Raw genomic sequence first — 25,996 nt, forward strand, 5'->3', positions numbered from 1 at the left:
CAGCCTTCCACCCCTGCCCCTAAGTTCCGCTCAGACCTCTTCTGCTCCTCAAAATTTAGCTGAAGTTTGCCAACGGCTTCACCACTTACTGAGCGAGACAAAGGGTCCTTTGTCAGGAGAATAACGCAAACAGAAAAGCCCCTATTTCTAGTCTAAATATGCTCAAAAATACCCTTTTAAAAGCCAGTTAAAAACAACACACAAAAAAAAAAAACAATCAGGAAGACAATGGAGGTTTTTCACCAGCGCCGATCCCCACGCACCACCCACCAGCGGGGCCAGGGCTCCCTGGATGCTTCCCCCGTCCCCCCCGCAATAAAAGGCGGCTTCTGTAACAGGCGAAGAGCCACCCCCGGCCCCCGCTCCTCTCCCCGGCCGGCAGCAGGGCCTGGGCCCCGCGGGAAGACGGGGACGTTTCCCCGATGCCTCCCCCCGGGCGCTCCCCGCCCGGCGGCGCCTTCCAGTCCAGGCCGCGGCGGGACGCGGAGCGGCGCAGGTGTCCCCGGGCCCCGCCCGGCTCTGACGCCGGTTCCAAGCGGCCGAAACCGCCCACCTGCCGGCGGCGGCCGGGCCCGGGGAGGGGGCGAAGCGGCGCTGCCGCGACCGCAGGGCCGCCGCCTCTCCCAGCTCGCCGAGCGCACCCCGAAGCCGGGCAGGCCCTCCCGCCGCCTTAGCCCCTGCGCCGGCACCGCGCAGCGCACTACTCACATCCCCCCGCCTTCCGCGGGCGCGCTGAGCAGGCCGCGCACGGTACAGGGCGGCCCGGCGCCGCCAGCCCCGCCCCGCCGCGGGGTGGAGACACGGAGGGGCCGGGCGAGGCGCGGGGCTGGCGGCCGCCCTCGGGCCCGGGCCGGGGCCGGCGTCCCCAGGCGGAGCCCGCGCCAGGAACACCAAGCCTGAATTCAGGCACGCAAGAAAAAACAGCTCGTTTCAAGTCCAAAGCCAATTTCTAAGTTTAGTAATTTTAGATTTAGTAATTTTAGTTTTAGTAATTTTGCTTAATATATAGAAAAAAAAGCATTTCGTTGTACAGCAAAATCAATAATACTGTCATGAAAAATGGTCCAATATCTGTCAAACCAAGGATAAACGTACCAAAGCACTCTGTTCTCATGGGGGTAACGTCTCTTTATGAAAGTTACAGATAAATGTCTTTCTTCTTAAAATATGCTGGCTTTGGCTTGGCATTCAGTTTTGATGGATGCCTGGACTTCACCTTGGTATTTATTTAGCAGCTGGAGGCTCTTATCCCAAGAAAACATTGTATCCCTTTGACATTATCTTTTAATTAACATTTCTTTTTGTTCTGCCCCTTTGTGCATTTGCCTCAGTATTAGTTCAGCATATCTACCTTTTATTCCTTGTTACTGACTATGTAATGCTTGGTGCTTAATTAGAGTTTGAGTGTTATTAGGTTAACTAGATATAAACATAATGTGTTGTTATTTCATTTTCATTTAAATTAACTTTTACATTTAAATTAAAAATAAACCTGCAGACTCATTTCCATACTTGTTGGATGTTGTAAATTGTTTTCTGTCTGTGCTTTCCCATTAATCACTCACATCTAAACTATGACACTCACACTTCTCCAAACGGAAAGCTTGCTCAATCATTCCTTTTTTCATCACAAAAATCAAATTAAAATATCTGCTCCTCTGTTCTGGCTAGCCGTGGTGTTTGTTGCTTCCCTTTTCCTCCTCTTGTGCCACAGTAAGTTGGATTCTTACCTGCAGGCTGGTACAATTCTTTTTGCCTCCAGTAGGAAAAGAAATACAATCAAGACATAGCTACTTCCATGTGGGACACACAATTTAAGACATTATAAATCCAAAAATATTGTTTCTAGTATGTATTTACCATTTGGGCACTGTGGTTGTTATCCTTGATATTCCACAGAACTGCAGTTGCGGACACCGAACACCCAACAAGCCGTCTGCACATGGGCAGCCCTCACCCCAGAGCGGGCACAGCCCTACTGCGGAAACATTTACAGCTAGTTTCATTTCCACAGTGAGTCTCCAACAGTTTCTAAACAAACCACACAGGGCATAACATTATTGTTCAGTCTTATCTGCTTGGGTAGGAAGGTAATTATTTCCGCATTAATTAGACCCAAGATACGCAAAAGAATGACCCGTGCTAGATTTTGGACATTCTCCGAGCTCCCATTTTCTGCCAGCAGACTTTTCAAGGCAAATGGATTAGCAGACCTTACAGTATGGTAGAAGAAACAGAGCTGAGCAAATAATGACATTTTTGCTTCATTAGTCAATCCGAAATAACTTTTTTGAAGAAAATTTGTGGTTCACATTATCTTTTTACAACACCACAATATTTAAAACAAAGTGAAATTTCAAAAAAGTCAGTCTGTCTGGAAATTGTATTTTAAGTACATATAAGTTAAATATTTTGATTTTTTTTAAAAATCAGCCTCAAACAAATAAACTTTTAAATTAATATACATTCACAAAATGTACTGAAATAGCCAAATCCATACTTTTGGCTGAACGATATTTCCTTTAAAAGTTCTGCTGAGTTCTAATCTTCTCTTTACAAATTTGAAAAGCAGGGCACCACATAAGTCAGCAGCAAATGTAAGAAAAAAACCCCTACATCTCTGAATAAAAGCACATACTCATAACAAGGAGAAAACAGTTACAGAACATAGAGAACCCAGCCTTCTCTGAATTTCTTGGAATCCTTCAAAATTAGGCCCCATACACACCATAAAACTGTGAATTGCAACCCAGCTCCTGCAGTGTACTGATGTTATTTCTCAACTGATAGCTCTATTTTCCCAAGACAAAGGAAATGTTTTCTCCTTATACCATTTTGCTTCTGTTGAGACAAAGTGCAACTTGAATGGTTTTGACAATATTATGGATAACAGTGGGGTCCTGTGGTAAGGGAGTTTATTAATTGCTGCATACTTGAAAGCACAGGCGAAGCATTGTTCTAATAAATAACCAGCAACCTATTAGCTCTCAAGGTCTGGCCTGTTTAATGTGCTCTTTGTCATGCAGGAGATTATTCATCTCATGTTGAAAATCATAAAAAGCACCTCTGGGAGGAAAGACGGCTTTTCAAATAAAATATTTTTTTTTATAATGGGGCTTCAGTTTGAAATTGATTCAGATAATGGCTCTGTCCTTCTGGGGAGCCCTTTTCAGGCTGTTCATGGGATTGGCCTCTCCAAAGTTCAGGGATCCATTTGTGCAGATCCCTTTGAAAATGGGTCCCAGAGTCTGAATTGCTAGTAAAACCAACTTCTAGCAAACAGAAAAAGTTTGACTAATGTCCCATATGAAATAGACTAGCTGATCGGCCCTGCCAGTTTATTAAATCTGCTCAAGTAATTTGTTCCATGTTCATTCTTTAGTAGAATGAGAGAATTTGGCAAAAGCCCTTCATCAGCTTCTCAACCTCCCATAGAATAGCAAGTAACTTCTTAGTTCTGATCTTCCATGATGGTGAAATTACTTAAACATGATGAATGGTTAAACATGATAAGAAAAAGTGGAGTTAGAGAGAAAAGTCAGTGGTAGCAAATTCATACTGTGACAATTGGGACTATGAATCCAGCAATCCATAATGTCTGTCAATCAGTGATGTAACACCTCACAGGTGAAGCAGTATGATGACAAATTAAGAGCTGATGCAACTTACAGTTTTATTTTAACCTTCTAGAAACTTGCCAGTTACTGGCTGGAGCTGGAATAATGCAAGAGTTGGAATAATCCTGGTAGGTTTGATCAGGCCTGCCACGTGCAGCTAGCCTTCTCCTCTATACAGAGGCCTACCTCCAAAGTCTCAGCTCCATCTCTTATCAGGACAACCTGTCCTCTGTAGAAGATTAAAAAAAAAAAAAAAAGCAATGTGCAAATCAGCTCATTTTGTTTCATTTGTGAGATGTAAAATATCCTTCCTTAAAGGGTGAGACACCCGCAAGACCGAAATAAGAGCCACATCACAAATTTCAAACTACTTGAGTTGAGGCTTTTGAAACAGGTAACCTGAAGAAATTTTAATCCAGATAAAATCAAGGATTAAGCACTTTTAAAGGAACATATAGAAAAGGGATTTTTTTTTTTTATTTACATTGGGACTGACTTCTTCTGTAAAAAATCTTAATAGTTAATCATTACATGAATTTCTACATAAATTTTAATTAGTGTTTTTCAATGAGAAAATAATATTTTGAGAGCCTGTGCTACTTTAATCTCTTTGATCCTGCAGGCTTTGATATGCCATGTGGTGACATGACTGAGATCAGGCACTTACCCGTGTAAAAAATGTGAAATTATTGATTCCTGTAATCCAGCAGAGCAGAAAAAGGTCTGTGCTTTTTATAGCTCAGAAACTGATACAATTTTCTTACCTTGCGGTTGCTCAGAGCAGCTGGAAATGAAAGGCCTGAATATTCCTTGAAGATATCATTATTCTCCTCACAGTCTTACCTTCACTCTTACTAGCCTACGTCCTTCCCCCTCACTGAATTACATCTAACTGAAATCCCCAGTTTTTGAAACAATATAGCATGATACCACTAACCACCACTTTGTACCTTCAGTGCCATCAATTTTCAAATTGAGAGATGTAGGTTATCGCAACAGAATTCAGATTATACAAGTCTCAGCAAGGGTTTATCCAAAATAGACTTTAAATAGCCCTTTCAAATTCACTAGAGGGACTCAGCTTAATGCCTCGAGCTGACAACCGGTGAAGGAAACCACAAGACATGATTTACTCTCATACACTGTAAACACCTGCAAGTCACTATCATAATGGAGAAAATTGTATTTGGTACAATGAGTTGCTTTCTGAAGCAAGAAAAGTTTTCGAACAAGTGATCCATTTGCAAATCCCTTCAGAGGTGTAGCTAGCTACTTAACTGCGTGAACATGAGCACAGGAGAGAAACACAATTACCTAATTAATAACACATTCTCTATTACCTCAGGTTTGTCTACAAATTAATTTGTATCCATTCTCCCAGAGGATAGTTATAAATGTATGTATGGTATATAATCTTGTAATTTCTTTGCCAATGACAGAGACAACCTGAAGTCTAGCACTCTGTTAGCTGTGAAAATAAAGAGGGTTGTGTATAACAGGTGCAGTTCTCGTAAGAATAACCAGGTACACAAAACCTGTTTTCATGTAATAATCAGCAAGTTCAACTGAGCACGCTTAGTTGATATTTGCACTGTTCTGACTTTTAAGGGCTATGACAATATGAGTGATATTTAGTGTATTTATATGCGCAAGAAACACAAATTTCTGTCCTGCATTTCCAAGTACATTCAATAGAAATACCTTCAGACACCTGGTAAAAGTGTCATAAGCATTGGGAATGTGCTTAAAAGTATACTATTCCTTACAGTACCAGGAAAAGATTAAATCTCAGATTCCAGATTACACATAAAAGTTAGTAGAAGACACACTCAGTGCACCCTGATGCAATCCCAGTTTATGAAATACTTGCTTTATAGAAAGCATCGAAGCCAGGCATCCTTCATCATGTCCACACAGAAGAAGAGAACTTCAGAAAAAGATGACCCCTTTCTGTTTTCCTCACCACCTTCCATATGACTAACACAACCAGAGCAAAACAAAGACATGTTTTCCAACTATCTCAGCAAAACTTCTCTTCACGTATAAGGAGCAGCTCATTTCTTACTTTTATTCCACGGGAAGTTATTTTGACAAAGACGTGCTGATCACACAACCTGACAGCAATAAACCTCCCTCATTTCTAAGGCTAATAGGCTGCTCATCAGCTGAACGATGTCAATGACCAGCAATTAGCACCCTTCTCATTTAGCTACTGTGATTACACCAATTCTTGTGTTAGTGCTGCATTAATTGCAGCATATATCATCTTGATTTGGGGTGTGTGCTGATTTAAAGCAGCAGCAGGGGGTGGGAACTTTTCTTCCTTCCCTCAGTGCCAGAAAAGGTGGAAAAAAAATCACCAAAGCAATGGGTAGGGCAATTCATCTCCCTACCTGCTGCGTGTTGCAGGCTTCCATTTCTTCTTCCTTCAGTCCTTCTCTCTAATCAGTGAAACTTAGGAGAGCATTTGCTGCTTTCTCAAGAGAAGGCTCTTGCCTTCTTAATAATTGGGACCAAAGCTTTTAATCAAATTCTCACTAATCATGTGCTGTTTAGGGCGTGCCTGAGGTTGGCACTACAAAATTGTTTATACATAAAATTAACTAAAGCAAAATCTAAACATATAAACGTCAGAAATCCTTGAGTGTGCCCCTAAAGCAGGGCATTTCCAATGAGTAGCTGTGAATTGTGCATGTGTGGCTCAGTTGCCCACCAGTGTATTTAGTATTATTGATATCACTGCTCCTATAATTACGACTAATAGAACTTTTCTGGCTTGCAGAAGTGTTGAGGGGATCTGCTTGCTAGTGGTGGCTCTTGGATGGGTGGATGTGACAGAAAAGGAAATGACTTATTCTTCTCCAGAGCATGGTTTGAATCACTTGCGGTAGAGAAGGTTTCAGGGCATGCGCTTGAATAATGAGGAGAAAACAAAACAGCTAAATGTCATCCTTTCTGTGCCCTTGAGTAGAGCAGGGATTCCTCTTAAAGGTCCCTGTCCATATGCCAGCACTGTTTGAACAGGTAATTAAAGATTACAAAATCTTGCGTGTGAAAAAGGAGGCGTATTAAATTTGCCTAAGTAATCTTATTCTGGTATTTTCTAAATTTTCAGTGTTTTTTATAATTTTTAGCATATTTTTATCTGAACTTGTCTGTGTATTTTGTAACAGTCTGTCTTCTGGAAAGCTATTATTGGTTTATTTGAGTATTTGCATGACTAAACAGTGGAATTTGGTGAAAAAGAAAACAAACTAAATAGTGGGATTTTTTTTTCCCTTGAATGGATTACTCTCCTTATAAAACCCAATATTCCCATCTCCACAGTGCAAAAGTAACCAAAATTGGAAGCCACCTTCCAAATAAGACCAGCTGAACAGTCACAGTATGTTTCATTCATTTAAATTGTCAAGAAAACTAAGCCTTTGAGGAGGCACCTTCTTCATATTTCCAAATGTATCTAAGTTGAAGGCCAGAGGCGTGAGATCAGTCACCACAGATTACTTTTATCCCACTGTAAATGCTCTTATTTGTTTGGTGTGATGCCAGCGTCCTCCTGAGAAGACAACAAAACCTTATAGCCTATTTTGGACTTGAGGTGAGCTAACAGGTATGTCCAGTTACAGATAATTAGAAACAAACTCTCTAGTGAATATCTAGCTCCAGAAACAGAAGACTGCGAGTTCCTCTGGCTAGGTTTGAAATAAGCTACACATAATATTTACACAGATTGATGCTGTCTCCTGGCAGTGCAATATGCTTTCGGTTTCACTATGCCTCATCTTTCCTTCCTCCTGAAGTACTTGTTCAGAGCTGATTGACTAGCAGTGATGTAGCCAAGGATAGGTACCTGTTTATCCCTTTCTAATTTTGGCAACATACGCTTAGTTTGACCTTTCTAGAGAATGTTCCTCCTTCCTGGTGTCTGTCTTGGAACACTGAGCAGTTTACCCCCTTTGTTAATTATTAGACCATCACATTTGTCTGCTCTTTCTATAAACCATGACGTAAGGGATAACTGAGAGAAGGGAAGGAGGAAAAGAGGTGAAGGACAGTTCCACGTAAACACAAAACTTTGGGCACCTTCTGTTTTTCAGTATCAGAGATATAAGCTGTTGGTTTATTAATCAAAAAGCTTTACAAAAAGCTAACTTTCAGCAGCTTGCAAAGGATATCTGTTTATTTCAACTGTATTACTAAACCAAGTATGTAATACCCATTTGTAATACCATTGCTAAAATGTAATTAACATTATTAATTCATTATCAATGTAGGCTAGTGCATTGGGGATTTGCTCTGTTGTCGGGCAAAAAGGCAACACAGATGAAGAGCAAATGATGAACTGCAGCAAAATGCAAACACGTGAAGTATGTAAGTACATAATCAGATATAATCAATTGCCAGGTATAAATTCAGGTCACCAGCCTGAACTAGACGTCGTGGCTTGCAGGGTAGATAAGCTCTGTTTTGGGAATGATGTGTTGTCTCCAACTGTCTCTAATGTGTTAAAAGAGATTTTTAAAAAAATAAGTAGAGAAAACATTAAAAAACATCTATTTTCTGCTTGTCAATTCGTTACAGTTCCCTCTGAAAGAAAAGTAGATTCATCTGGTTCAAAAGCTATCTTGCGTGGCCTTCTAAAGCGTCAAAGTTTTTCTTTAACTTTGGTCTCTACCCATACTAGCCCAGTGCCAGTGGAAAGTAATGCAGAGTCTATAGCAGGATTCAGGACAGTATTTCCAAAATGCAAACAAATGTGAACTCCAGGCCATATATCCACTTCAGGTACACTCGTCTCACAAATCTGGATCAATTTATAGCAAAAGATGCAATTTAAATATAACAATTCAGAAGGCATGCAGTGTACAAGGATAAGTACATGCATAAATCTGCTGAGAGGCAGAGCACCTGTAATTATAATGATGCATTTTTAAAAGAATTTGGAAAGTCAGTAAAATATTTCCATCCTTTACAGATAGTTTTTGCACTGAGGGAGATCTTGTGCTCTACTGATTTGTTTTTAATTAAATTATGTCCTTTACAAGAAGATCTAGGATTAAGAGAAGAGCATAGTTAGTGACTGATTCTGAAGAAAATGTCTTTTTTTGCAAATATAGTACTTGCACGTGCACATAGTCCTGCAATATAATTCATCTGTTTAGTTCATTGCAAGATTAAAATTAGGCATAAGTTGGCAGGAAAAAGTCTTTATGGAGCTTTCAGCATAATTTTTATAGTGGAATAGTATTACAGTCCCTAAAGCTAAGCAGATCAGATCTGAAAGAAAACTCCATGAAGGTCAAACAGAATGTGTTCTGAACTCACGAACACAAAAATCATCTTATTGCAAAGCTACAGAATAGACAGTGTAGGGTATTTGTGTGGGTTTTTTTTTAATTTGGGTTTAAAATTTAAAAATTAGGGCTATTCATTATTTATACAGAAAAATCTCATTTGTCTTCTGCTTTTCACCAAGTGCTTTTCAATCTGAAAGGGTAATTTGATTGTAATTAAGCCAAATGTTAGTGAATAATTCACTACCTCTTTCTTTCATGCTGTCCTACTAATTAGTTAGAGCCAAAAGGCTCAAACTTTCAAATAACAACAAATCTTTATTCAAATAATTGGTAATAATCAAGGACTGAAAGCTGTCACAGCCATCAATTATGAACAAAGAAGATTGTTTGTGAAATAAGAACTAATAAGTAAAAAATTAATTTTTCATCAACTTAAATATTTCCAAAAATGTAGGCCTTCATACAATGTACTATTGGGAATCTGTGTAATTTCATTTGATAATGATAAACACAGAGCTAAAATTAGCATCCTTGTAATAAATTTACGCTATTGCATAAAAATATGGGTAGAATAATTGATAAAGAGAAACTACATGCTGCTGAGTTGCTTTATATCTTTTTTCATCTTTCTATGAATTATATCAGATACCTAGTTATATAAAACAGCATGGTGCTTTCGGGGGCTCTTAAAATCTGAAACGCTTAAAGACTTTTACAAATTTTAATAAGTCAGTGATTCTAAGATAAGCCTATATTGGGCTGTATGGAGACTCTGTTAACCTTATTCATCTGTTTTCACACAACTTGTTGCAAACCTCTTACATTAGAAAAGTAAGAAAAAAAATGTTGGTCCACTGTAACTAAAATGAGCAAAAATTTGTAAAAATGTCATGAAAACCTGTTGACAAACACCCTTCTGTCATTTTGGTTCTGGGTTACCAGCACAACTACGAAGAACAGGTTGGCAATTCCACTGCTGAAAAAGTTAAAAATTGCAATTTCCCACTGGAGCAAAGTTCATCTAACAAACAATACTTAGCTTTGTAGGATTACTGTTGCTTACAGTGTAACTAACCTTGGCATGTGTAATGCTAATGAACTTACAAACTGATTGTCCTGTCTCTCTATCCCTTGATTAGTATGCTTGTTATGCAGAGAACTGATCTGAGAGAGTGAGAACTCACTCAAAAGGAACCAAAACCAGTAAGAAAAGCAAATGGGGAAAAAGGAGAGCACAAATCCGTCTCCAGGATCCCAAAAGGAAATATTTGTAAAGAACATAAAAAAGGGTGTCATCAAGATGCCAGCTAGTTAGGAGAAATAAAATGGAAGATTGATGTTGACATGCTCAGGGCGATCATAAACCAATAAAAGTAGACTGATAATATCTTGTAGAGAGCAGATCTTCACTTGATAAAACAACAGAAGAGAATATCACCAGATGGCACTGAGCTTGAGAATGAAAAGGGAGGCAAACTATCTTCACAGATTCCTACACAACCCAGCGTGTGTTATAACAATGGGCTTCCAGCATCAGAAACAATACAGACTTGAAGAGGGATTTAGGAATTATTAGGGACACGGCTCTCTCCTGTCCTATCTCATGTAAGATGGAAGGACCCTACCTTATTGTAAAATTCAAAGTGAAACTGACACTCATCTCTTTCTACTGTACTGTGGGTCTTTTCTAATTTTTTTTTTTTTTTTTTTTTTTAATTACAACACCTTACTTAGATTTTGCCTGCTGCTGGGCATTGAGGAGAGTTTTTTAACTGTGCTAGGTGCTCTTCCTCCCTTAGCAGTTAGCCATCAGGGCCATGCATACAAGCAGTTAAGAATTTTCATTCTAATGTGCTCTACCCTGCATTTGTCAATGTCTGAATTTCATCAACCATTATGCTGCCAATTTGTCTAGTTCTGTTTTCATGAAGTTCATCACAGCCGTCTCTTTCAAAGACTAACACTAAATAATTTTGTCATCTGCAAATCCTGCTGACCTCATTTTTTTTTTGTTCTACCCCTCATTTCTGCCTTTCTGGATAATTAATGAATGTATTAAATACTAAGTACAGTACAGATCCTTGGGACATACTAATATTAACCTCCTACTGAATTGAGAACTGACAGCCTAATGAATTACATTCTTTGCATGAGAACAGTGTTGACAGGGAAAATCAGGATGGCTTGTGATTTATCTCTAATCGGAAATTAAAAAAAAAAACAAACAAACAAAAAAAAAACAAACCCACACCCAAATTTCTGCAAGTACAAGCACCACTGACTTTTATGGGACTTGTGAAAAAAAACCAGGCCAGTTAAGGAAAAATGAAAAACAATTTAAAAAAGAGGATGTATCACCTCTGTATACCTGTTTCACTTGCTATTTACAGAATCATGGAGCTATCAAACTACCTTAAGCATTCTTTTTCCCCTATGAAATTGTTAAAAGTGCCTTGGCTGGAATATCCTTGAAACATCAAAACTTGATCCAGAGAGGACAAGCTATAGAATTTATCACTAATCAAGCCTAAAGTAAAAGATGAACAAAATGAACTAACCTGATGACTGCTAGAGCTATAATCATGTTGGCAGGACATGCTTCCTTGTCAAAGTCATTTTTTCTAAATATCAGAAAATTTCTCACATTTCTCTGACGCTTTGCTATAGTATCTGTAGCAGACATTTCTGTAAGCAAAAAATATATCTGGCACAAACAACACCAAGCCACACCAAAAAGGGCAGTTTCTTAGTTTTCTGCCACTGTTACAAAAACTAATGTATTAACACTTAGACGTGTTATAAACATCAGCAGGTCTAGAGTTATTTCTGAAACTATTATACTTCAGCATGTAAAAAAGCATATCATTTACACAGCAGTTTAAAATACTCTAATTAGTGTCCTCCAAGTACAAATTCTGTTGTTTGAACTTTGTACCAAAGAAGAGCTAGAAGAATAATACAAAAAATACTAACGAATATTCACATGCTCTTGAAATAAACCTCCTTCACTCATTAAGACTTTGAGAGATCAAATTTCATTAGAACAAATTTCACAAAAAGTATACAGGTGTAATAATGCATTTAAATTATAAACACTTTAATAACCTGTATGACTGAGCTAATAGGCCTTTTCATATGAAGCCGTAAAGTTCTTTGGGAAATGTGCCTTGTCTTACTAATGCTTTCAATAGAGGTCCTAGGCAAAGCAGATTCCTTTAATTAGGTTAGAAGAAGATTTTACAAAATGCCTGAGGGCAGACACAGGTTCCTAATGTGTGATGCTGAGAAAATTCTGCTACAGTTAAAAAAAAAAATTCAAAATGGAGCATTCTGCCTTTTAAGTCCTATTGGATGCTGTCTGCATCATTAGGTACACACTCACATTTAATCATCTGGATCACCAACCTTAGCAACTAAGATCCAGCCTCAAAGATAAACTAGGGGCCTAAACCTAAGTGAAGGTCATTGTAACCAGACTAGACTATACTTTCAGTGGTCGTGCCACAGTAGGGCAGCATTCTTCTCCGTATATCCACCAGAATTAGATGTTTGTTGTTCAGTGGAACATTGGGCCAGATGGCACAGTCAGATTTACTGGAGTCAGAACTGTACAGGAGATTTCAGCATGTGCAGCCTGTGTGCAAGATTTTCAGGTGCCCAGCAAGAGCTAATGCTACTGTCCTCGCTTTAAGAAATCCTAGTCAGCTTCCAAATTTCACCCAAATCATATTTCCAGACGTGATATAGGCCACCTGGGAAACCCAAACATGGTAGACTGGGAAGGTGCTTGGTATGTTAGACAGGGATATTGAATATTAAGAATTGAACTTGTAGCATAATCTCTGATTTCCTTCATGAATTTTAGTTGCATGTCTGCAAAATGGGGATAACAGGCACCTGTGAAAACACATTCATGAAATACCTATGAACCACACTGTACCGGTGGTAAAGTGGCAGCGTAAGATGCAGGAAAGAAAGGGCAAAAGTTAAAACGAGGCTTCTGTGCAACTAGGATGAGTCAGAGTCAATACAAAAACAAAAATCAAAAATGGAGAAAGATGCATGCATGTAGAGATGGGCACAAGCAGCAAAATTCATACCTCAGTTTCAAAGGCTGTGGAGTTTAGTTTCCTGTGCCATACTTGGTGCCAGGGCACCATTTTACTCATGCAAGCTGTGTCTGTGTTGCTGGGATGAGACCTTGATTTGCCAAGATTCTGAAAGCATTTTTAAAAAACAAGAGACCTTTAAAATCTCTATGCGCCTCCTCACTATCTGCAGTGAATTTGTCTCTGTGACACTGTATGTAACTTTTTTTTGGTTACAAATCTGCAGTTGCAAATTCCTATTGAAGATAACTTTTTTTTTGTTATATTTGGATATATGTTTTCAATGTTGAAAATTCCATTCCCCGGGGTAACTGGACTGGTAGGTGGCCTACCTGGAAAAGTGATCCTGCAAGGAATTAAGGAGACAAAAGAGAAATCAGTTCACTTCAGTGCAATGTGTGTTATATTCTGTCATATATTGCAGCGTCTCCTGCTTTTGTACTAACATTCTACTGCACTAAGTGAAATCTCCCTTGGAAGGACTCATTATACACATAACAGTTTGTGTTAGGTTTCTTCAAGGTCAGCAAGAGATGCTAAATTTGTTGCACTTAGGTATATATTAGAATGGAAAAACGAGAATTTGAGTTTAAACTTGTAATTTTACAGTTGAAATGCACACTATACACTGCCAGTATATACAGAAAAACAGAGAGGAAGCCTGACAGTCTTGCTGTGTAGGTACAGAAGCCGTCAAGATCATTGCCAGTGCCGAGATAAGCAAGGTCAGAAGACTACTGCAGGAAGAGAATGAGAAAAATAGAAAAGATGGTGGAATTTTACAAATTGTCCCACATTGGTGTTTAAAGCACAGAAAATAACAGACCAATTCAGAACAGTGTTAACGTTTAAAAAGACTCAGAATTATATGCAATTGCCCACTTAAAATGTCTGAGGTGTACATAAATTATTTGAAGCCAAGTAACCTTGAAAAGATCATAATTCATTTTTCTTAGTACCACTAAGTCATTAAACATATTCACATGCCTATTTATAAATTGTATTCATTATTTTCAAGATTTAAGAGTACTGTGTTTTCCTACATTTTCCTGATGTATTTCAAGTGGAAACAAAGGTTGGGATTTTTGTTTATTTGTCTCTTTCATGTGAATTCTCATCACTCATGCATCCATTCAGTTGTTCAGTGAATAGCTCATTAATGTGATTTCTATCCGTGTATAAAGGCACATGGCAAAAGCACTCTTATGTAACACTTTGAAAAGGCAGCTATAAATAACCTACCTTAATAACCATAAATTTACATTAGAAAGGTAGATAAACTCTGAAGTGAAAAACGTTTATTTTTATCTGATGCTACTGTTTCATAATCTCAGTGTTATCAGACTCATCCTGAATAATTTAGTAAGGTCTTGAGGTTTTATACCATCTGGGAAAGTCTTACGTATCGAATGGATTTATGCTATAAGATCAGAGATTTAAAAATTGCTACATTTCTCTTCTGGGACTCAACCTTACTTACCTGGTGCACATCCAAAAACTCCCGGTGACATCCCTGGCAGATTAGACTACGCAAAGAATGGCAGGCTTGGCCCTTATTTTATGGATTTTCTAAACATAAATGCTCCTTTCCAAATAATCTGAAGGAAATCAACCTGGACGCAATTTTAAGTTTTCCTTCCTTATTACCACTAACTGGCTGCCTTAATTTTGGAAATTTACTGACTTTATGTCTTCCTTTGGCCAGACATCTCTTGGAAGGAAAATACTGGCAGGCGTAACCAAAATGTTCCATTTTATAGTAGCTATCAATCCATCATTATCTCTGTAGAGAACGGTTGTAAGGCTGAGAGGATGTTCTCATAAAATCTTCAATAGGCGTATGAAGATACAGGAATTCTAATACAGTAAATTGAACATGATAACTCTACTAGTAGAGAAAGTGATAAAGAAATAATGGAAAAGGGAATGTTGTTTTATGTACTCCGTAAGTCTGTGACACCTATTTTAAAATAATGAAGTGTAATACCCTCTCTTAAAATCCTGTCTCCATAAGTAGAGCTGAACAGAGACATAATGCAGGGGGAGGAACCTATCCCATGCACTGCTGGTGGCAGGATCAATGCCTAATTAACGAGTTTTACCAGTCAAGCTCAACTCTTGTGTACACTTGTACGTATGTAAGATCTTCCATTTAATTCTTAGATAATGGATGGTTATAACCACGTGCTCACATACAATAATCTGTGAACTAATTCCCACGAGCCTTTGACTAGTACTAAGGGACACCAGCTGTAATCTTGTTCCTCTGCTGACTCCTTTTACAGTCCCTTTTCATATACTGGACCACTTTAAATACCTCTTCAACTGATGTTTCTTTGGTGGACATATTTTGCAAGGCTCTGCAGCTATGAAGATGGAACCAGACAGCAAACTAAGCAGGAAAAAAGCACAGCAATGAAAACCATGGAACTGGTCAGCTAGGAAATACACGTAAAGCACTGCACTTCGAGATCAGTGATGGGTAAGACAGCACAAAGTTGGCAGCTGAAGTATTGTAAGATGCAGCCTGATAAGCTGGAAGGAAAATGACTGTCTTTTTTTTTTTGCAGGATACTGTTTTATTCTTCAGCTTAAACACAGCAGCATCAGACAAAAAAAGGCCCATCACTGGTATTCTCATCTTAAGTTACTATTCCCAGACCACTTTTTTTCTCCAAGTCTATTCACCTTTTCATCTACTCGGCCTGGTGTAGGCAGCTCCCCATCTCTTCTCAACCAGAGCTTCATCCCTAGAGGAACAGTCTTCTCATTAAATGCGTTACTATTATTTGCCTGTCACTCTTTAGCCTTTAAGACAAATTTTTCATCATTCTACTGCGTGAGTCCTGATTCTTCCAGTTTAATGAAGCTGTTCTTACAATTACTCTGTACACAATGCATTCAGCTGCTGATACGGAGCAGAGCTGGCCCTATACTGTTAACACACGAGTGCAGACATACCTGCAGGGGTTATGGTTGGAACTGTTTTGAGGTAGCTTGATCCAGTACACTTTAAAATAATCTTCTACATCTCATTGCCTTATCATTTTGCTGGAATTTCATCTTCTGAGTTGCAATTATTCAGAGTTGGAGTTTGGGGGTTTTGGTTTTGTTTGTGTGTGGGGTTTTTTGTGTTGTTGTTTTGTCCTGTTTTGTTTTAGAGGAGCATTTTTAAAAGATTTTAAATTATTCAGATATTTTAAAATATGATAATGCATGAAAATAAAGTCAGGTGTTCCTTGGCCAGATGGTTTTTTAGAAACATCTTTTTTTCCTGAATGAACTCTAGAACCGGAGGTTTTCTTCATTCAAAATTTGTCCTGCCTCAATCCAGGAAAGCACATATGCATAAGCCTAATATTAGATGCATGCTTAGTACTCATATCAGATTGGTTTAGCCTTCCTGAACATGATGAGCCCCGCAAGTCCTTGCACTGCCGAAAGACACGAGACACGCATATTGTATACCCTTGAGATCTGAGGGCTGGGGAAGCGCTGAGGCAATTCAAAGGGAAGACAAGCAAACAGGCACCATCATCGCTGTGCCATTCAAGTACTTTCTTTTTTTGAACAAGGATTTAAAATTATTTCACTGTGAACAGGAGATCACCTCATGATATCCTGATAGACTTTTTTTTTTCCCAGAAATTGATTAATTCAAAAGATTTGATCCAAGCATGTATCTCCTTGCTTGCTTGGGAATGTTTTCAGATCTTCAGACCAACCAAGGGAGTTTGTAAAATCTTTCACTCATTCTCCCCCTTTTATTTTTGTATTTCAGTAGAAACATTATCAGCACCTGGTGCTTTGTTATTTACTGTGTGTATTTTGATTGCCTCTTAAATCTCTTTAAAATGTAGTTCTTCCACAAATGGCTCAGCTGCTTGGAGAATAACCATTTATTGTTTCCCTTTATTCCTCTCACATTTAAGCAGCTCATTAAAGTAGTCCCTCTATCATGCTATAATTGCATTCCTCATGACTAGAAAATTTCCAGTTTTGTTCTTTATCAAACATACTCAGGTGTACGTTGATATGCATGTAAAATTACCTCATATTCCTAAGACATCTATCCTGTTCCAATTCTCCACCACGCCAGCTCACCAGCCCACCAACTGGAGGTATTTTTATATTCTTTGCGCTGTCATTTTAGTCTGAGAAGGATGCACTGACTCCATACTGGTCTCATCGCTGCAGTACAGAAAAAGAAAGTAGAGCAAATCAGCCACTATACTAAGTATAAGATTTTAGTAACTTCTCACAGAGTGTGCAGCTACACTGCCTGCCTCTTAGCTTACTTTTCTCTATCCAAAATAGTCTCTAACACTAACGTAGTGCTGCAATGCATGACTTTCTATTTAAGTAAGCAGAAAACTCTCTTCATAATTTTACCGTGTAATGGAAACTGCAGAGTTGCTCATCGGTGTCTCCCGCCTTATTCTACTCTTACAATTTCTCAGCATGCTTTTGAGTATCTACTGGAAGATGTATCAGACATTTAATTGCTGTACTTAACTGTCAGGTTTCATCAAAAAGCTTTAAGGTCCTTAGTGCACTTTGCAGTTTCTTATGAAAATCCCTCAAGTCTAAGATGTATTTGAGAACAACAATAATTTGCCAGTAACACATTGAACACTCGCCACCATACATTGCTGATGAAAGAAAGTAAAGATATACTGAGACTGCAAAACCTACTTTTAAAAGCTAGGAAGTACTGGGATATAGACATTTTTCTCACATCATTCACAGCACGGGATGCAAAGTGCTCGCAATCTACTACTTAGCTACTCAGCTGTAATTATACTAACTATAAACACGTTGTACGGATTTAGTCATGGGCTATTTTGCCACATCCCTCCCTAATATCTAAGTCTTCACTGAACTTATCTTCATAACATGCCTGTGAAGAAAGGCTACAGATTGATTGATAGGAAGAGCAAAGAAAAATATAACTCTGTATTTTGGGGCGCAATTTAAGCTGCAGTGGCTTGATTTGCCAGAGCTTTTACTACCATATATCTTTCTGGACTCAGCTCCCACTGACTTAAATTGCACTTGTAAAGTTCAGCTCTTCTCTAAATCAGACCACGCAATTTCAAGATGTGCATTCAGAAAATGAGTAATACACAAACAGAAGCTGCAGTGAGAACTGAACTGTCCAGCAGCACATAGTCCACTGGGATAGAAAATGGAATAGCCTCGCTGAGGTACTGATAAATAAAACCCTAGCTGAATAAATACTGGGGAAAACATACTCCTAGGTAAATAAAAGTCCTGTATAATTTTACTTGGATAGAATAGATGAGAACTGGTTAACTTCTATACCACCTAAATTAGAACTGGGTAAACTGGTGGTGTCCCTGGACAGCATCTGATCTTCCCAGGCAGAATTTAACTATGCTAATACCAAGATGATTGTCCCCTTCTTAAAATCCCTTATCTTGCTGCGTATCTATACCATCCCTCTGTTGTATGTAAGGACAGGCAGATCCTCCACACAGTAACTTCATTCACTGAATAGCTTTGCTTAATTCCAGGAGCACGATCTTTCCCGTGCACCATGAACAGCAAAGAGATCCTACCATTAAACACATGTTGAAATTATGATGTATATGAATACATACTGACAACAAGGACAAATTAAGATTGCAATATCAGCCTGACTTTTGACTTACAAAATATAATGGTCTTTCAAGAGTACTTTCAGGTGTGTCCAAAGTTTCTAAAAAAGCAAATTATTAAATACACAGAAATTCCATCCTACAGAATCATGTTTATCCCTACATAAATCACCAGTTCATTGAAGCCTTCAGCAAAAATATCTGTAAGAAAGTGAACTGAGCAGTACACCACCATCCACTACAAAGTCCAATCACCACCACGAAGTAAAAATATATATTTCACAATATGTTTACAAAATACAGGGTAAAAAAAAAAAAATCAAATCAAAACCTGTGATTCCTCAATTCCATTCCAGGCTCTGAACACACTTAAATGACTACAGACCTGTCAGTGATGCTTAGAACTTCCCTCCTTTTTCTTCCTACATTGTCCTTCTCCCCATGCGGTTCCACCACGCTTTTCAGCAAGGCACAGGACGAAGTCAGGCTTGCATTGGGCTGGCTGATGAAATCCAGCTACTTACAAGCAGCTCGGCCCAAGACCACTTGTGGTATTCACCTGCTTTGCCGAGTTCACGTACCAACAAGTTCCCTGTCTCGACCTCTTCACCTTTTTCTACACTTTGGTCTGCCTACAATTTTTGTTCCCCTAGGAGACAAAGAGTGCAGGAAAATATGTCTTCTTATTTGAAGGGTTTGAGGATATAGAAAATTACTGTTTTTAAGAATTATTGCTTAGCTTAGCTGTTAGCATCACTGTATGTGCCATACTATACAGAGTACAGTATGCAATCTAACACTCATATCCTCAAGGGAGTTTTTAGGATTTAATCCAATTAGGGTGGTGATTGTTTCTTCTTCACTTTTTTAAAAATCCATTGGTCCTGTATTTGAAAAACACCACCTCACCCCACCCTGCCTTCAGCAGGCCTTGCGAAAGGTGCTATCCGGGGCGTGGCAAAGCCATCCAAACACCTCACGGCCTTCACCCCACGTCCCCCGTGGAGGGCACACAGCGCACTGCTCCCCTCCTAAGCCGCTCAAGGCCAGCCGGTCAGCGGCGAGCACCGTGGTGAGGGTTTTCCAACACGAGGTACCCCCAACGGGCGCCATTTTGGGGGCCAATGCTTGGCGGCAGGCTCTCGCCTCGACCGCGGCGGCCGCTAGACCCCACCTCGGGAAGGCGGCGCCGGGGCAGGGCGGCCCCGGGGGGCGGAGGGGGCGAGGAGACGGGCCGGCCCCTCTCCTCGCCTCCTCCGCCCCCCGGGGCCGCCCTGCCCCGGCGCTGACGTCCCTCCGCCCGCGGCGCGCAAACGTCCTTTACCCGCCCCCACCGGCGGCAGTTGCCCGCGGCGGAGTATGGCTCCCCCCGCTCTGTCTTTTCTCCTCCTCTTCTCCCTTCACCTCACCGCCTCCTCCAAGCTCAACATCCCCAAGGTGCTGCTCCCTTTCACCCGCGGCACCCGCGTCAACTTCACGCTGGAGGCCAGCGAGGGTTGCTACCGATGGTGAGTGCAGGTGCCGCCGTCCTTTGTCCGCCGCTTCTTCCCCCCCTCGCTTCGCCGCCATCCGGATGCACCTGCGGCGGGAAAAGGCGACCGGCGCGGCCTGGTCGCTCCCCGGAGCCGTTCCTCTGAGGCCAGGCCGGTTTCACGTTATTTCGGGTGTTTTTTGGGGAAGCCCGGCCGTGTGCGGGCAGAAATGGAACTAATCCCCAAGGGGAAAGGCCGCACTTTACAAACTACTGCTAGGTTTTTTTGTTTTGTTTTGTTTTGGTTTTTTTTTGCAGTGGGGGTTAAACCCGCTGGAAAGGGACTCTGACTACAGGCCGGGGGTGAAAAGGCCGTGAGGGGAAGGTCCCTGTTGTGGAGGAGCTTCCCGCCATGGCTGGGCGCCCCGCATGCGCCGCACACCCCACAGGTCCCCACCCTGCCGCCCCACATACCCCACAGATGCCCACGCTGCCTCCTCCCAGGCCCGATGTGCTCGCCCTGCCACCCCACGCACCCACAGCGCCACCCCGCAGGCGCTCCCCCTTGTGTGGGGACGGCACCCAGGGCCAACACTTATGCTGCCGGTGTAAAAATGCCCCTTCCCTCGCTGCGGTCAGTACTGAAGGAGTTTGAGGTATGGACATAAAGAAGGAGGAATTGAGTTGCAGCACTCAAAAAAGCAAAAGCCCCTCCATGCTGCTGTTAAGTGTAGGCAACACCCTGAGCACATTACCTGGGCAAGACGAAGTTTTAAAAGATTATATCTTTCCTGAGTTTGTTTTGGAGGCCTTGGTGCTGAGCATGTGAGGGTAGCTGGGAGTCCCCATCCTGCCTCGTGGGCCAGGCTCGCAGGAGGGCTGTGCTGAGCACAGGGACTGAAGGCAAATATCACGGTGTGTGCAGATGCAGAAACTGTCACAGTCTGCATGTTAAACAAGTGTTACCAAATCCTCATCCTTCTGTTAGCAGACTAGACTTGTAATTTGGATCAGTAATAAGCAGGAGGTACACACCTGAAAAAAATGTGGCAGTCGAGGTAGGTTTAGGAGGATAATTCCATGAGCCAGATGGATGCATGTAGGTGTTTTCAGTTGTTATATTGTGACTGACAGTTACTGAAATATGACTTGTAGAGTTATATTTTCACTCTGTATTGGTTTACTTACCCAGTGGTCCTACACTTCTACCAGCCTTTGATCTGTGACAGCTTACACATTTGAGGGTGTTTGCACACAAGAGCAGTAATCAGAGTTTCTCCAAAAGTTGACTGAAAGGTAGTTACTAGATGAGCTGTGTGTGGTTGTGTAACTTAATTTTTGTATGGACCGTTCTAGAGAAAATCTCACAAGTGTGGGTTTTTTCTTTCACCTTACTGTAATCTTTAAAGGTAACCGAGTCTTTAAAAGGATTTGGCTTATGTGGTAAAGTACATTCTATGAAGGTAAAAAACAAAGTCAGCAAAGCACTAGTGAAATTTAGGACATGTAGACTGTCTCTCCTATTTTGCCAGTGAACTGCTAGGTGTTGCTGGGCTGGATACAGCCATTCCTGCGTGTGCCAGGTGCTGTCCAACTGACAGAAGCGTGTAGACCTTTGCAAATCTCATTGAAATCTACAGATGAAAAGATGTAAGATTGTACTCTAGGGAAATGGCAGATTTGGTCCACATATGTAACTCCAATGAGAATGATTTGTAGGCACTTTGGGGTGTGTTATATTGGTGCTGATTGCCAGCAGTGGGTTGTATCCCTTGTGTGGACAGGCCTCGATGTGCCTTTCCATTCTCTCCCTCTGCCCTTCAGGGATTAATTTTGGTGGAGAGTTAAGGAACCTATACCAGGTTGATACAGAGTGCGTCGTCATTTTCTGTACCAGGGTTGTAAATTTATATTTATTCACTTCTGCTTTGCAGGGACTAGCAGGATGTGGGTGGTAAAACTCAACGTGTGCTTACAAAACCATCAGAAGGAAGCAGTAGCTCTGTGTGTGTGTGACTGAGCAGAAGCAGTAATGCTCGTTGCAGTGCTCGAGCACGTTGGCTAGATCTGATTTGTGGCTCTCTCTCCCTCTACATCTGTGCCCCCACAGGCCTTGAACTGTAGGGAATTAGAATGAAGTGTACTTTGGAGGGGCAGGCAACTCCACAGCTACTTGCTGATGAGTTTCCTGTACTTTCCTGTTAAAATTATCAGCAGTAGCTATTACTGGAAGGAGGCAGTTCAACTGAAGACGTTTAAAAGTACCAAAGGTAATGACTTCAGAAGTAGTGACTGTTCATCACCCAGGATTTGTAGAACGATGAGTGGGTTTGCATGCACGAAAGCAGGTATTTGGAATGGAAGTGGCAGGATTGTGTCTAGAGAAGGGACGGAGGCTGTGTAATACAGGTGATTGTGAGGTTAGAGGTAGGTATGAAAGCTGTTCTCATCTTACAGCAGCATCTGTCTTCAGAATACACCTCTTGAGTATTTGGAGGACTGCATTACCATCTCAAGCATTCAGAATTCGTACCCGAGTGTCCAGGTTTATGTAAAATCAGTCTATGGCATGTTGTGCCTTATATCTTCCCAGTTTCCCTTTGGGGCTTGAAGTTTACCTCTGAAAACAGAAGATTTTCAAAGGGATTGTAGTGGTATCTGAGAATTCCAGTTATTTGAAGGGAAAAAGGTCAAATGTTATCATCATCCCAGCAGACTGGGAGCAATGATAACGTTACAAGCATGGCTTTAACGTATTTTCTGATTTTCAAGATGCTCGTGCCTTCTGGAGTTTGGGTTGCCTTTATGTTAAAATTACTTTTTGGTAAAAGTTTTTGTTTTCAAAGCATACGGTGTTCCCATCTGTAAATATTGTACATGGTACTATCTTCAGGGATAAAACACAGTCTGTGTGGATATATTTAGCATTTAAATTACATCCTTATTTGTCTTTTAATTACCTTAATCCAGAAATTACACCTGGAAGAATGAAATCATTCAGAAGTGGCGTTCTCTCCTTGAAATCTGCCTTACCATAATAATATGTGAGGGGGGAAGAGGGAATATGCAAAACAAAACAAAAAAAAAACCCCAAACATTTTCCCACAAGGCATACAGCATGGCACAGGGTATTTATAGAAATAGAAATTTATAGAAATATAGAAATTATCTGTGGCATAAAAATATGCTTACATGTCTGTAATATTATTTCGTATCTTGTAGAACTGAGATACGTGGTGGGATCTGGTGAAAGTTGAAGTTTCAGGAGTTAGCTTTGAGAAATACAACTGATTGAATTTGGACCACTGACCATCAAAGTCAGAGGATTTGCTATGGAGAGGTTACAGCTGCAGGAAACTGTTCAAAGGCGATAATGGCCCCATACAGTAGAGTTACAAATATAATGAGGGAAAGTTTATTGCCACCTTAAATAAAAGGGTTTGTGTGTGCTACTGTAGCCCTCGCTGACAAGGTTATGTAAAGCTGATTGCCACTGAGAGAGGAGCAGGTGTCAAAGTGCTGGAGTGAGAGAGCCAGCGGCTGAGAGCTGTTAGAGCTGCGTAATGTGCAGGTACTTCCAGAGAATCCAAAACCTAGATACAGCCCTGCTGTTGCAGTAGTTGGCTGGCAGAGCTCGTTTTCTAGCTCCTTATCTTGTAATGTTTCTGATACTGGGTTGTCATTTGGTCTTATCGCTCCATGGGATGTATGCGGTGGCTTCTGTGTTTTAAAAATGCATATAAAATAGAGTGTTACTGATCAAGGTCTGTTCCTTTGCTATAGGACTGTCAGTCTCATCTCTGATAATCTGGACATTCTGTTGTTGTTCAGTGGATTACCTGTTTTAACAAAAAAAAAAATGTATCTTTGACTCTCACTGAAAAATGTCTTGTGTGAGATACTGACTGTTAATTTCCATATTATGAAATGACATCTTAAATAATGATTGTTATCCCATGCTATCCTTACCCTGTTCTGTGGTTTTTAGCTGCTCTACATTTCCTATTTATAGGGCTGTTGTAGCGGCAGCAAAATGTTCTCCCTCTCTCTGGGAGGTGCCTACGCTGCGGACACACTGCGCTGCAGCGTGTGCTATCCCAGCGTGGCTTCAAGCTCTTGTAGATATAGAACGAGCTCAGAACTGGGTTGAGGTATCCTTGCTGGTAAAGTGAGCCGGGCTGTGCTGCTGTGGCTCAGGTCTGTGTTACCTGAGTAGGTTGGCTCTAAACCAGAGCGGGTAGCGTGACTGCAGTGCAAATGTTCTGCCAGAGTTGAAGAGGCAGAAGAAATAATAGTGTTTTTTCCTCTTAGCCGATGTGTCAACCTGCAATGTGGGTTTACTGTTGAAAAAGCTTTTTCTCAATCTGAGCATAACCCCATGCCTGGGAGGGAGGATAGAAGAGTAGGGACTGTTGTTGATTCTGGGCAGCTTACATTGCTGAACACCAGTGAAATGTTTTAAGACTAACTCTCTTTGGGTGTCGGTCTCACCTTAGTAATCACAGCTTTAAGGGTGTCTACATGTGAGAAGGTGTTTAACAAGGTGAATAATTTGATGTAATGCAAAATACGATGTTTGTGTTTTGGAAGTAGATGCCATTTTTTAGTTTTATATTCTGATCTGAAATCAGGCCAAGCTAATTTCAGAACAATTTGTATAGACCAACCTTTATTTATTGCGTTCTCTTAGTTGGAAGATGATTAGCAGAGAGATAGTGCAGCATGCCATTTTCCTTCACACAGCTAGGAAGGGTACAAAGATAAGCACTTAGGGTAAAATGCTTTTGGGCACCAGTTGACTTGACAAAATATCCAAGTTATAGTTGGGCATCTGGGTTGGATTTTGAGAACAATCATCACTGGCTTAACTCTGCTTCCTTTGAAGTTAATGAGCATGCCAGCTGATCACCAGGCTTCATCCTTGGCTCATTCTGTGGTGTGTGATGTTTCCATTTGCTTTTAAAGCAGAACTGGAGGGAGGATTTTTTTGCTGCTTTTTGTTTTCCCAGCACAATAAGAAACATCCTAGGAGAGGACTGAGTGCACAATAGAGAGATAATCTGCCACTGTGTTGTTAAAAATCCTTAAGAGGTGAGGGAACTCTGCCAGGCTCCCTCTGTGTTGTCTTTGGAAAGGGTTCAATTCCCATATCCTTGGTTCTCTAGGAATCTTTTTTTTTATCATACAACTACAGTTGCCTGGATGCTGTTCTGTCTCTCGTTTCTCTTTTCATTTTTGTATGTCAGCAGTGTTAGTCCCAGCAGTGACTAGAAATAAGGTACCTAACGTATCCGTCAATCCAGCCTTACCAAACTCTTGAAAACCTTACCACTTCCCCTCTGGCTGTGTACCTGCCCAAAGATAGCTCAACCGCCAGTCGTGGTCCATTACACAAAGGTGGATTTTTGCTAATGTAGTGAGTTGAGTTTAGGCTGAAGAGCTGATAAAACAATGTAAAATGCTGAAGCAATAAGAATCAACAGAGTATTACTAGAGTGAGAGAGAGGATAATATTTGCCTGATCTTTAAACCAGCTGGTAAGTGAATTAAGTATAATCCTTGAAGTATTCACATGTGATATTACAGAACAGTTGATTAAAACAGTGCGGGCATAGGTTTGGGTAGATCTGTAGATACAATCTTGGCACGCAGCGTCCAGGGAGGGGGGGTGAAAATAATGAATGAAACGGAAATCAGCAAGAGGACTGGTGGTCCTTATTGCGAGTGTCATTATTTCCTATGCAAGCAGGTTTTTATTCTGAGGGAAATAGATATTGAGACTTTTGTTAGCTTTTCTTCCTCACCTCCTCATTCTCCTCTCCAGTGCTTCTTCCTCTGCCTTGCTCTTTCTGACGGACGTTGATGTGGGATCGAGAGCTAG

General features: G+C 40.7%; 1 protein-coding gene across 1 annotated transcript in view; it reads left to right on the plus strand.

Moving 5' to 3' along the window:
• The first annotated feature begins 20,003 nt into the window (after positions 1-20,003).
• NUP210 (nucleoporin 210) overlaps positions 20,004-25,996 on the plus strand; it is a 65,176-nt gene continuing 59,183 nt past the window's right edge. The window contains exon 1 of the mRNA XM_086755615.1: positions 20,004-20,152. Within this exon, the coding sequence (XP_086611741.1) occupies positions 20,004-20,152 (149 nt within the window). The remainder of the gene's footprint in view (positions 20,153-25,996) is intronic.

The sequence above is a fragment of the Chlamydotis macqueenii genome, chromosome 10 (assembly GCF_036417535.1).
Source record: "Chlamydotis macqueenii isolate bChlMac1 chromosome 10, bChlMac1.mat, whole genome shotgun sequence".
Taxonomy (NCBI): domain Eukaryota; kingdom Metazoa; phylum Chordata; class Aves; order Otidiformes; family Otididae; genus Chlamydotis; species Chlamydotis macqueenii.